This window comes from Petromyzon marinus, unplaced genomic scaffold (genome assembly GCF_048934315.1).
Source record: "Petromyzon marinus isolate PM22_M1 ecotype Great Lakes invasive population unplaced genomic scaffold, UKy_Petmar_22M1.pri1.0 PM_G_Scaffold_14, whole genome shotgun sequence".
Lineage (NCBI taxonomy): Eukaryota > Metazoa > Chordata > Hyperoartia > Petromyzontiformes > Petromyzontidae > Petromyzon > Petromyzon marinus.
Genome location: NW_027422695.1, coordinates 2,496,203 through 2,509,433, shown reverse-complemented (window position 1 = coordinate 2,509,433; position 13,231 = coordinate 2,496,203). Strand labels below are relative to the sequence as shown.

The following is a 13,231-nucleotide window of genomic DNA, read 5'->3' as shown; positions in this document are numbered from 1 at the left end:
AGTGTTGAGTCTATAGTTGGCAGTTCTGAGTCTATGGATAGCAGTGTTGAGTCTATGGGTAGCAGTGTTGAGTCTATGGGTAATGTTGAGTCTATGGGTAGCAGTGTTGAGTCTATGAGTAGCAGTGGTGAGTCTATGGGTGGCAGTGTTGAATCTATGGGTAGCAGTGTTGAGTCTATGGGCAGTGTTGAGTCTATGGGTAGCAGTGTTGAGTCTATGGGTAGCAGAGTTGAGTCTATGGGTAGCAGTATTGAGTCTATGGGTAGCAGTGTTGAGTCTATGGGCAGTGTTGAGTCTATAGTTGGCAGTGCTGAGTCTATGGGTAGCAGTGTTGAGTCTATGGGTAGCAGTGTTGAGTCTATGGGTAATGTTGAGTCTATGGGTAGCAGTGTTGAGTCTATGAGTAGCAGTGGTGAGTCTATGGGTGGCAGTGTTGAATCTATGGGTAGCAGTGTTGAGTCTATGGGCAGTGTTGAGTCTATGGTGCAGTGTTGAGACTATGGATGGCAGTGTTGAGTCTATGGGCAGTGTTGAGTCTATGGGTGGCAGTGCTGAGTCTATGGGTAGCAGTGTTGAGTCTATGGGTAGCAGTGCTGAGTCTATGGGTAGCAGTGTTGAGTCTATGGGTGGCAGTGTTGAGTCTATGGTGCAGTGCTGAGTCTATGGTGCAGTGTTGAGTCTATGGGTGGCAGTGTTGAGTCTATGGTGCAGTGTTGAGACTATGGGTAGCAGTGTTGAGTCTATGGGCAGTGTTGAGTCTATGGGTAGCAGTGTTGAGTCTATGGGTGGCAGTGTTGAGTCTATGGGTAGCAGTGTTGAGACTATGGGTAGCAGTGCTGAGTCTATGGTGCAGTGTTGAGTCTATGGGTGGCAGTGTTGAGTCTATGGGTAGCAGTGGTGAGTCTATGGGTGGCAGTGTTGAGTCTATGAGTAGCAGTGGTGAGTCTATGGGTAGCAGTGTTGAGTCTATGGGTAGCAGTGTTGAGTCTATGGGTAATGTTGAGTCTATGGGTAGCAGTGTTGAGTCTATGAGTAGCAGTGGTGAGTCTATGGGTGGCAGTGTTGAATCTATGGGTAGCAGTGTTGAGTCTATGGGCAGTGTTGAGTCTATGGGTAGCAGTGTTGAGTCTATGGGTAGCAGAGTTGAGTCTATGGGTGGCAGTGTTGAGACTATGGGTAGCAGTGCTGAGTCTATGGTGCAGTGTTGAGTCTATGGGTGGCAGTGTTGAGTCTATGGGTAGCAGTGTTGAGACTATGGGTAGCAGTGCTGAGTCTATGGTGCAGTGTTGAGTCTATAGTTGGCAGTTCTGAGTCTATGGATAGCAGTGTTGAGTCTATGGGTAGCAGTGTTGAGTCTATGGGTAATGTTGAGTCTATGGGTAGCAGTGTTGAGTCTATGAGTAGCAGTGGTGAGTCTATGGGTGGCAGTGTTGAATCTATGGGTAGCAGTGTTGAGTCTATGGGCAGTGTTGAGTCTATGGGTAGCAGTGTTGAGTCTATGGGTAGCAGAGTTGAGTCTATGGGTAGCAGTATTGAGTCTATGGGTAGCAGTGTTGAGTCTATGGGCAGTGTTGAGTCTATAGTTGGCAGTGCTGAGTCTATGGGTAGCAGTGTTGAGTCTATGGGTAGCAGTGTTGAGTCTATGGGTAATGTTGAGTCTATGGGTAGCAGTGTTGAGTATATGAGTAGCAGTGGTGAGTCTATGGGTGGCAGTGTTGAATCTATGGGTAGCAGTGTTGAGTCTATGGGCAGTGTTGAGTCTATGGTGCAGTGTTGAGACTATGGATGGCAGTGTTGAGTCTATGGGCAGTGTTGAGTCTATGGGTGGCAGTGCTGAGTCTATGGGTAGCAGTGTTGAGTCTATGGGTAGCAGTGCTGAGTCTATGGGTAGCAGTGTTGAGTCTATGGGTGGCAGTGTTGAGTCTATGGTGCAGTGCTGAGTCTATGGTGCAGTGTTGAGTCTATGGGTGGCAGTGTTGAGTCTATGGTGCAGTGTTGAGACTATGGGTAGCAGTGTTGAGTCTATGGGCAGTGTTGAGTCTATGGGTAGCAGTGTTGAGTCTATGGGTGGCAGTGTTGAGTCTATGGGTAGCAGTGTTGAGTCTATGGGTAGCAGTGTTGAGTCTATGGGTGGCAGTGTTGAGTCTATGGTGCAGTGTTGAGTTTACGGTGCAGTGTTGAGTCTATGGTGCAGTGTTGAGTCTATGGGTGGCAGTGTTGAGTCTATGGGTGGCAGTGTTGAGTCCATGGGCAGTGTTGAGTCTATGGGTGGCAGTGTTGAGTCTTTTGCTCACCGTACGTAGCCGCCCGTGACTAGTGGAGGTGTGCGGGGTGGGGTGGCGGTACTCACGATGTACCACTGGGTGACCACGCTGCTAGCCACGGAGACGTTGTACGTGCAGGGGACCACCAGAGGGCGTCCCAGTTCCACCTCGACCAGCGGCCTCACGGAGATGGAGATCGCCGCATGGCCACCTGCCACGATCACCGCACGCAGACTCCTAGTGTAGTGTATAGTGTAGTGTATAGTAGTGTAGTGTATAATGTAGTGTATAGTGTAGTGTATAGTGTAGTGTATAGTGTAGTGTACAGTGTAGTGTATAGTGTAGTGTATAGTGTAGTGTATATTGTAGTGTGTAGTAGTGTATAGTGTAGTGTATAGTAGTGTATAGTGTAGTGTATAGTGTAGTGTATAGTAGTGTAGTGTATAGTAGTGCAGTGTATAATGTAGTGTATAGTAGTGTAGTGTATAGTAGTGTAGTGTATAGTGTAGTGTATAGTAGTGATGCTGTGCGCTGCGGTGGGACGACGTACACAATGGCGATCGTCACCTTGCAAGGAGGAGAAGGAGGCGAGGAGGAGGAGCAGCACCACCAGACACCGTGGCAACATTTGGCCGGCACCGTCCTCGCCGCAGATTGCGGAGCCGTCAAACCACCGTGGCCTTCCCGTCGCTAGTCCTAGTGTAAGTATTAAACGCGACGCATTTCACGATACAGGTCGAGCGGTCCTCCACTCGCGACGGAGATGCGTTACGACGACCCTCATCGTAGATCAAAAATATCGTTAAGTCTAAGATGGCCCTGGCCTACCCGGGAGTCTTAAAGAATGGTGATAATTTAGCAAGACAGAGTAATTCACAGTACCGTACTGTGTAAACTACATACTGTATGTATTTATTAATTACAATACTGTATTGCACAGTAAAACGTAAAGTTAAAAAAACAAGGTAAATTCTTTGACTACCTATGTGAACTGCAATTTAATAGAAAGTTTCTTCAGGAAACAAACCTATCCGCTATAAAACCTTTTAACGTGCATCTAACATATAGTATCGTGCTAACCCTAACATGAAATCGCTAAACCTACGTACCGTACTCTACGTACCGTACTCCACGTACCGTACTCCACGTACCGTACTCTACGTACCGTACTCTACGTACCGTACTCCACGTACAGTACTCCACGTACCGTACTCCACGTACCATACTCCACGTACCGTACTCCACGTACCGTACTCCACGTACCGTACTCTACGTACCGTACTCTACGTATCGTACTCCACGTACCGTACACGCACTGAACGTATCGTAACGTATCGCATTGTGCTGCACTCACCAAGATTCGTACCTCGTAGTACGCCGCTGCGTTTGCCTGCCGCGCGAAGGTGAAAAAATAAAACCGAAAAAAAATTTCTTCTTCGGTTCTTTCGGTAAAGTCACCACCACGTAGAATGAGAATAAAATAATAAAATAAAACAATAAAATTCTCACGACGTTTCGGCCACAACACAAGCAGCCTTCTTCAGGTGAAAGGAACAGACCTGTCGGACGACAGAGCCTCTTCTCTGTTCACAGAGCTACATTGTAGCTACATTGTAGCTCTGTCGTCCCGACAGGTTTGTTCCTTTCACCTGAAGAAGGCCACTTGTGTCGTGGCCGAAACGTCGTGAGAATTTTATCGTTTTATTTTATTACTTTATTCTCATTCTACGTGGCGGTGACTTTACCGAAAGAACCAAAGAGGATGAACCCTCACGTTCACGAAAGCTTTAAATTGAAACGCAAAAAAAATAATCAAATTAAATCACGACGTTTGACGGAAGCAACGCGAAGTGTGGTTCCATCGCTGGTGAGCAACTGGGCCGGCGGTCCCCTCTCGTCACACCCCCCCCCACGAACTCACGCACGCCCCACTAAACACCCGCACGCACGCCCCACTAAACACCCACACGCACGCCCCACTAGACACCCACACGCACGCCCCACTAGACACCCACACGCACGCCCCGCTAAACACCCACACGCACGCCCCACTAAACACCCGCACGCACGCCCCACTAAACACCCACACACACGCCCCACTAGACACCCACACGCACGCCCCACTAGACACCCACACGCACGCCCCACTAAACACCCGCACGCACGCCCGTAGGGTCTCGAGGAGGGATCTACCCGGCACGGTGGGTCTTCACCCGAGGGCCCCCGCTAGCGGGGACGTCCCGCGGTTTCCCCGGACCGGGAAATTGTCCGAGCCCCCCCCAGACCGAATTACGCATGGCGGCGTGGGAGGGAACGGCCCCTAGGAGGATCTAAGAGAGAGCGAGGGACCGAGGGGATTGTCGGCGAGTCGGCGGCGGCGGGGGAAACGCAGAGCGCTCAAAACGTCCGCGGGAAGGATTCGAGCGGACGCGCGGGATGACGTCACGTGACCCGGGGATTGACGGGCTTTGAGAACGTAATGGGGGAGGGGAAGGAGGGCAAATTGGGATCGGGGTTCTTCTGGAGCGGCGAGAGAGAAGACCGGCCGCCCTCGGCGGTCCGCGGGGGACGCCTCCGGGGCCGGGTTCGGCCGACGACGACTGCCCGGGGCAAAGTCTCCGAGGCGAGCGTCTTCCCCCCCAACAACGCCCCTCCCGCCGCCGCGCAGCTGGAAAGGCGAGCGAGCACGGGCGGCCGATCCGGGCCCAGTTCGCGGCGAGCCCCGGCCGGGGGGGACGGTCGCTCTCCGCCGAGGGGAGGCGGCAAGAGGTCAGGGCGCGGTCCGCAGGGAGCCCGGCTGGAGGGGAGGCCCGCAAGCCAAGGGGTCGCCATTCACGCCGGGAGTAAAAACCTTGGGGCAGGGTTGGCCGGCCGACGCGTTGCGCGTGAAGAGGGCTCAAAGGAGCGGTGGGACAGCGATCGGCGTCACCGCTGTGCGTGTGGGCGACTCCGATCAGTGCGGGTACCACGTGATCTCACGTACAAATAAATAATTAAATAGGCGACCGCTATTTAATTTTTAATTAATTGATTCCGAGCCGCCGGGCGGCTTGTTGACACGACGGCTTAGTGAAATAATTAATTGGTTATTTCATACCAGCTGCGAGCGGGCGATTACATCACGTTTAAACGTCATCACATTTAAACGTCATCACATTTAAACGTCATCACATTTAAACGACATGACGTCACATTTAAACAACGACAAGATGACGTCATCCGCACGGTTAGGACGCGCGCCAAATTAACCCCTAGGCTTCCGTCAAACGGCACAAAAAAAACTAAAAAAATTACTGTCTCGTTGAATCTTTTGTTCTGTTCAATTTATTTCAAAGCCGTCGTATGATGAGACGAAGAAGCAATTTGTAAGTATCACGGTATAATAATAATTATTATTTTACGTGGCATATCTCACAAAAACTCGTGGTCAAACTCCTCGATTATTTCGTGAAAGTCCACGTAGAAACGAGAAAATAACACATTAAATAATGGCAACACGACGTTTCGATCATGATCAGGTTTAAATGAAAGAGAAAACGAACCTAGTAAAGTTAATAATATTAATATAATTCAATAAAACACACACAGAGACGTCTCACACAACGGTCAACACCCTACCTGGTTGATTGACGTTGGAAGACCACGCCCACACACGTGATCGTCTAACACGGTCGATTCCCACGTATTTACAGAAGGAATCGATTAATGAAGGTTCATTTTAGACCACTGTTGAGTCCCATGTTATCACAACGGAAATCGATTTCATTAGCCTAATCCATTATAAATCGATTCCCATGTTATCCCAAAGGAAATCGACTCCATACATTCATAACTCACCTATAATCGATTCCTAATTTTATCCCACGAGGAATCGACGCGTGTAAAGTTAATCGAACCTTAAATCGATTTTCTCTGCACGTGACTTGGCGTGTTGTGAATGGCGATGCGGAAACTCTTCGTCCTCCACCTCGTCACGTGGTGCAGCAGCCACGGTGAGCCGAGCCAATCGATACATCGGTGGAGCGGTGGTGCAGTGGTTAGCGCACTGTGTGTGTGTGGGGAGCGGTGGTGCAGTGGTTAGCGCACTGTGTGTGGGGAGCGGTGGTGCAGTGGTTAGCGCACTGTGTGTGTGGGGAGCGGTGGTGCAGTGGTTAGCGCACGGTGTGTGTGGGGAGCGGTGGCGCAGTGGTTAGCGCACTGTGTGAGTGGTGTGTCTGTGTGTTGTGTGGTGTGTGTGTGGTGTGTGTGTGTGGTGTGTGTGTGTGGTGTGTGTGGTGTGTGTGTGGTGTGTCTGTGTGTTGTGTGTGTGTGTGGTGTGTGTGGTGTGTGTGTGTGGTGTGTGTGGTGTGTGTGGTGTGTGTGTGGTGTGTCTGTGTGTGGTGTGTGTGTGGTGTGTCTGTGTGTGGTGTGTCTGTGTGTGGTGTGTGTGTGGTGTGTGTGGTGTGTCTGTGTGTGGTGTGTGTGTGTGGTGTGTGTATGGTGTGTGTGGTGTGTCTGTGTGTGGAGTGTGTGGTGTGTCTGTGTGTGGTGTGTGTGTGGTGTGTCTGTGTGTGGTGTGTGTGGTGTGTCTGTGTGTGGTGTGTCTGTGTGTGGTGTGTGTGTGGTGTGTGTGGTGTGTCTGTGTGTGGTGTGTGTGTGGTGTGTCTGTGTGTGGTGTGTCTGTGTGTGGTGTGTGTGTGGTGTGTGTGGTGTGTCTGTGTGTGGTGTGTGTGTGTGGTGTGTGTATGGTGTGTGTGGTGTGTCTGTGTGTGGAGTGTGTGGTGTGTCTGTGTGTGGTGTGTGTGTGGTGTGTCTGTGTGTGGTGTGTGTGGTGTGTCTGTGTGTGGTGTGTCTGTGTGTGGTGTGTGTGTGGTGTGTGTGGTGTGTCTGTGTGTGGTGTGTGTGTGGTGTGTGTATGGTGTGTGTGGTGTGTCTGTGTGTGGTGTGTGTGGTGTGTGTGGTGTGTCTGTGTGTGGTGTGTGTGTGGTGTGTCTGTGTGTGGTGTGTGTGTGTGGTGTGTCTGTGTGTGGTGTGTGTGGTGTCTGGTGTGACTGTGTGTATGGTGTGTCTGTGTGTTGTGTGTGTGGTGTGTGGTGTGTCTGTGTGTGGTGTGTGTGTGTGGTGTGTGTGTCTGTGTGTGGAGTGTGTGGTGTGTCTGTGTGTGGTGTGTGTGTGGTGTGTGTGGTGTGTCTGTGTGCGGTGTGTCTGTGTGTGGTGTGTCTGTGTGTGGTGTGTGTGTGTGGTGTGTGTGGTGTGTCTGTGTGTGGGGTGTGTGTGGTGTGTGTATGGTGTGTGTGGTGTGTCTGTGTGTGGTGTGTGTGGTGTGTCTGTGTGTGGTGTGTCTGTGTGTGATGTGTGGTGTGTCTGTATGTGGTGTGTGGTGTATGTGGTGTGTCTGTGTGTGGTGTTTGTGTGTGTGGTGTGTCTATGTGTGGTGTGTGGTGTTTGTGTGTGTGGTGTGTCTGTGTGTGGTGTGTGTGGTGTTTGTGTGTGTGGTGTGTGACTGTGTGTGTGTGGTGTGTGTGTGTGGTGTGTGTGGTGTTTGTGTGTGTGGTGTGTGTGACTGTGTGTGTGGTGTGTGTGACTGTGGTGTGTCTGTGTGTGACTGTGTGGTGTGTCTGTGTGTGGTGTGTGACTGTGTATGTGTGGTGTGTGTGGTGTGTGACTGTGTGGTGTGACTGTGTGTGTTCTTCTCAGCCCCTCCTCAGAATTCACGCGTGCATTAACGTTAATGGAAGTCAGCTTGAACTATTTGTTAAAATAAATTAAATTACCCCGATGTGATTTGTTAAAATAAATATCACCCTGTATATTTCATTTCAGGCAATGTTATTGACTGTTTATTTTTTGTAAACGTTTAGAAGGTTGGTTTATAAAGGGTAGCGCTCAAAGCCTTACAGAAACCAATGAAAATATATATTTTTTAAAACAAAATATTTAAAGTGACTGAAACATATTCTTGGTTCTTAATTACTTTCATCCAACTTGTTTTCCATTTGTAGGAGTTCTCAAAGTGAAGAAAGGAAGCATGTCCCTTCCCATCGACGACCTTTCAAAACACATTTATCGCCTTGGCCGGTTTGTAAATTGCCCATCAAACTTACAGCCGCTGATGCAGGATCTGGCCAAAGCTGGATTTGTTTTTACATCGGAAAGGTAAGACATTGTTGAATGCTTCTCCTGCAAAGGGGTGATCGGTCATTGGAAGTCAGGTGACTCAGCTTAAAGGTCGCGGTCTGAGCTTGGCTGTGTTCGCTCCAACGCTGTCCTCTGGACAGCCCGGTCCCTTCACCTGATGAAGGCCGCTTGTGTTGTGGCCGAAACGTCGTGAGAATTTTATAGTGTTATTTTATCAATTTATTATTTTATTCTCATTCTACGTGGTGGTGACTTTACCGAAAGAACCAAAGAAGATGAATCCTTGCAGTCACGAAAGCTTTAAATCGAAATTTGGGTCGAACTTGCCGCACTATTACCAGTTATCTTTCGTCGTTTTATTTTGGCAATCCGGTGTTTGGGAAATACTTTCCAGTGTCGCTGATTAGAAGGAATCTAATAGCTGGGGGTCCCTTTGATTAGGGGTAGGCAATGAAATATTTGATTGTGTTTACTTCTGCTTTGGATTTTTTTAAAAGTTGACCTTCATTAGGAGTTGGAATCGCCATTAACCCCCCCCCCCACCCTGTTTCTACTCATATCCTTAATTGTGTTACTGAGGGCATTCTTCCCTCGGCAGTGGTGCCTCAGGAAGTATCTATAGCTACAACTTAAAACGTATTGAAATATCTTCTGCATATCATAGCATAAACATGATTCATCGAGAAAATATGAATATCGAATATGCACAAACGCTTTTTTGTTACTTTCTGTGTATCCCTCCAGCAATGTGTGAGTGCGTGTCCATGAGATAGGTCAAATGCAGCGCAGGAGAATAACGTGCGGTACATATGTGTGTGGTCACAGGCGATGGCGACGGCGTGAAGTGCTTCCACTGTGACTGCGGTTTACCCAACTGGGAACGAGGTGACAATCCTTGGCATGAACATGCCACGTGGTTTCCCAGGTAATGCATTTGGGCACCTGCTACGTGGTGAAACGAACACCAGGTGGGTGGACATCTCGATTTGAAGCTTTCGCGACTGCAAGGGTTCATCTTCTTTGGTTCTGTCGGTAAAGTCACCACCTAGAATGAGAATAAAATAATAAATTAACACCATAAAATTCTCACGTCGTCCCGACAGTTCTGTACCTTTCACCTGAAGACGGCCGCTTGCGTTGTGGCCGAAACATCGTGAGAATTTTATTGTTTTATATTTTTATTTTTCTATTTAAAGCTTTCGCGACTGCAAGGGTTCATCTTCTTTGGTTCTTTCGGTAAAGTCACCACCACGTAGAACGAGGATAAAAATAATGAAATGAAACGGAACGTCGCGAGAATTTTATTGCTTTATTTTATTATTTTATTCTCATTCCACATGGTGACTTTACCGAAAGAACCAACGAAGACCAGATGGGCACTTCAAATACCCGAGCAACGTGATGTTCTATCAAGAGCTCTGACAAAGGGCTTGAAGTGAACGCACTTGAATGTTGAATCACAAATGACGGCTGTGGCACTGACACCTGCTCTGTTTTGCTCTACAGATGTTCATTTCTTTTGCAACAGAAGGGTGAAGCTTTCGTGAATGAAATAATGATGCAACATCCACAATTGATAGGACTTAGGGTAATGCGCACTCGTTTTGTTGGGTATTATATAATGTGCATACTGACATTGAAAAACACAGTTCCCGTTTGTCTTAAATGTAGTGAAAAATACAATTGTCCGAGCCGACTTTCGTTTCATGTAGTTGATATAGATTTATGTTTATAGAGTATTTAACAAAAATTTTTTTTACGTGATTGGGTTTGCTCTGAATTCTGTTTGGTATTTTGAAGCTTTTGTCTGTCGTTGTTTTGGCGCTGATTCTATTAATTCTGTTCTGATTTAGATTTGCTTCGATGTATGTACTGCTACGTTATTGCTTTTGTCATTTTGGTGACCTACGTCAGTGAGTTCTCAGCTGTTAAACAAAACAGACTAATGTTAAACTAAGCATGCAACAGAAATGCTGTAAATCGTTCAGCGTAATAATCTAGAGTATTTGGCTGGTCACCAATATGCTTCGTGGTAAATAGAGCCTAGACTTAACAGGGCCTAAGCCCTCTTCCACTCGATACAAACATTGCCCCGGACCAATGCAGATGTCACTCCCCCACTAATATTAGCCGTGGCTCATCTGTGTACTGGACGTCTGTGAAAAAGAGCTTCATAGCTCATCAGATTCGCCCAGTATATTCTGATTGCAACGCGCCAGCGTCTGGACCAAATCTCTAACCCAACAGCATAAAAACCCAGTTTGAATAGCTGCCAATTAAATATTGAATGCACAAGTTGTTAAAATGCAATTATTTTATTTCGATTTAAAAGCTTTCTTGACTGCAGGGATTCATATTCTTGGTTCTTTCGGTAAAGTCACCACCACGTAGAAGGGAAACGATAAAATAATAAAAATAAAACGATTAAATTCTCACGACGTTTCGACTGCAACACAAGCAGCAATCATCGTCAGGTGTGAGAACCACAGCAAGAAATTTTTTGGAATTTTTTTCTCTTGCTCACTCACAAAGACAAAGGTCCCCCGTGTAGCCTTAACAGACTGTAGGGGCAAGTGCTGTTAGCGAGTAGCAGCGCCTATGAAGGCCGGTACGGCACACGTGGGGGTGGGTGGCCAGCACCACGCCCGGCCGCTTTTGTCTCCCCAGTGCTAGCGATGTTGACTACTACACACCGCTACACCAGCTACCCATTTGAGTCTGAGTCGACCTAGGGGAGGCCCAGGACCGGTTCAGATAATCGTCACTGACGGTGTTTGACCGTGAGCGGGAATCGAACCCGGGTCGCCAATTTCGTAGCAAAGCGCAGCGCTAACCACTACACCCACCACTCCCCCACACGACAACATAATTGATCGTCGATTCATAGCATCGATCATCGATTCCACCGCCCCCTTTGTTGAAATGGTGGAAGAATCGATTCGCAATTTTTTATACGAAGCGAGTATCAATTACTATGCGCGTGCTGGTTCAGTTTCAGTTTATTTTGGTGTGACTGTGCAAACAGCACTCCCCCTGCTCTAAGCCACTCCCTCACCCGCTATAAGCCACTCCCCCCACTCTAAGCCACTCCCCCACGCTCTAAGCTACTCCCCCCGCTCTAAGCCACTACTCCCCCCGCTCTAAGCCACTCCTGCCGTCCTAAGCCACGCCCCCCCCACTCTAAGCCACTCCCCCCCGCTCTAAGCCACTCCCCCCTGCTCTAAGCCACTCCCCCACGCTCTAAGCCACTCCCCCCACTCTAAGCCACTCCCCCACGCTCTAAGCTACTCCCCCCGCTCTAAGCTACTCCCCCCGCTCTAAGCCACTCCTGCCGTCCTAAGCCACTCCCCCCCGCTCTAAGCCACTCCCGCCGTCCTAAGCCACGCCCCCACCCGCTATAAGCCACTCCCCTGCTCTAAGCCACTCCCGCCGTACTAAGCCACTCCCCCCGCCGCCGTGGCCCCTCCCCTGGAGGCGGGGCTAGTGGCTTCGAACCGCCTCATTCCTGTTTGGCGCCAGCAAGCGCGACCGCCATTGTCTTCACGGGTCTCAGGTAAATGTTTACTTTAAAACTTTCGTGGCTGAGGTAGCAGCAGCCGCCTCCTCCTCACCACCTCCTCCTCACTCTCACCACCTCCTCCTCACTCACCACCTCCTCCTCACTCTCACCACCTCCTCACCACCTCCTCACTCTCACCACCTCCTCACTCTCACCACCTCCTCCTCACTCTCATCACCTCCTCCTCACCTCCTCACCTCCTCACTCTCACCACCTCCTCCTCACTCTCACCTCCTCTCTCTGAGGGGAAGGCGCCAAGCTCTCTCTCTCACCACACTCACGGTGTGCGCCCTTCCCTCTCTCTGTTACTCACCACCTCACCACCTCCTCCTCCTCACTCTCACCACCTCCTCACCACCTCCTCACTCTCACTACCTCCTCCTCACCTCACTCTCACCACCTCCTCACCTCCTCCTCACTCTCACCACCTCCTCACTCTCACCACCTCCTCACCTCCTCACTCTCACCTCCTCCTCACCACCTCCTCCTCACTCTCACCTCCTCACCACCTCCTCACTCTCACCACCTCTCTCTGAGGGGAAGGCGCCAAGCTCTCTCTCACTCACTCACGGTGTGCGCCCTTCCCTCTCTGTTACTCACCACCTCCTCACCACCTCCTCACCACCTTCTCACCACCTCACCACCTCCTCACCACCTCCTCCTCACCCTCGCCTCTCTCACCGAGGGGAAGGCGCCAAGCTCTCTCTCACGAACCCTCTCTCGCTGTTCCTGACGTGGTGTACTCTGTGTGTGTGTAGATACAGTCTGTGTGTGTACACACAGTCTGTCTCTACACACAGTCTGTATGTACACACAGTCTGTCTCTACATACAGTCTGTCTCTACACACAGTCTGTATGTAGAGACAGTCTGTCTCTACATACAGTCTGTCTCTACACACAGTCTGTCTCTACATACAGTCTGTCTCTACATACAGTCTGTCTCTACACACAGTCTGTCTCTACACACAGTCTGTCTCTACACACAGTCTGTCTCTACATAGTCTGTCTCTACACACAGTCTGTCTCTACACACAGTCTGTCTCTACACACAGTCTGTCTCTACACACAGTCTGTCTCTACACACAGTCTGTCTCTACACACAGTCTGTCTCTACACGCAGTCTGTCTCTACACGCAGTCTGTCTCTACACGCAGTCTGTCTCTACACACAGTCTGTCTCTACACACAGTCTGTCTCTACACACAGTCTGTCTCTACACACAGTCTGTCTCTACACACAGTCTGTCTCTACACGCAGTCTGTCTCTACACGCAGTCTGTCTCTACACGCAG

General features: G+C 49.5%; 1 protein-coding gene and 1 long non-coding RNA gene across 3 annotated transcripts in view; one reads left to right on the top strand and one right to left on the bottom strand.

The window, feature by feature from the left end:
• Positions 1–2,959, bottom strand: part of LOC142910251 (basal cell adhesion molecule-like) — a 29,871-nt gene extending 26,912 nt beyond the window's left edge. Inside the window, exons 1-2 of the mRNA XM_076059956.1 lie at positions 2,832–2,959; positions 2,351–2,475 (exon numbers count right to left, since the gene is read on the bottom strand). Of these exons, the coding sequence (XP_075916071.1) occupies positions 2,351–2,475; positions 2,832–2,892 (186 nt within the window). The 5' untranslated portion in view covers positions 2,893–2,959. The remainder of the gene's footprint in view (positions 1–2,350; positions 2,476–2,831) is intronic.
• A 3,217-nt stretch (positions 2,960–6,176) lies between these two features.
• Positions 6,177–12,731, top strand: LOC142910202 (uncharacterized). 2 transcript variants are annotated; one of them, XR_012932802.1, is made up of 4 exons: positions 6,177–6,256; positions 8,246–8,399; positions 9,207–9,306; positions 9,888–12,731. It is a non-coding gene; the product is annotated as an uncharacterized LOC142910202 (long non-coding RNA). The 2 variants fall into 2 exon arrangements; XR_012932801.1 differs by having other exon boundaries at positions 9,207–12,731.
• Positions 12,732–13,231: the final 500 nt, after the last annotated feature.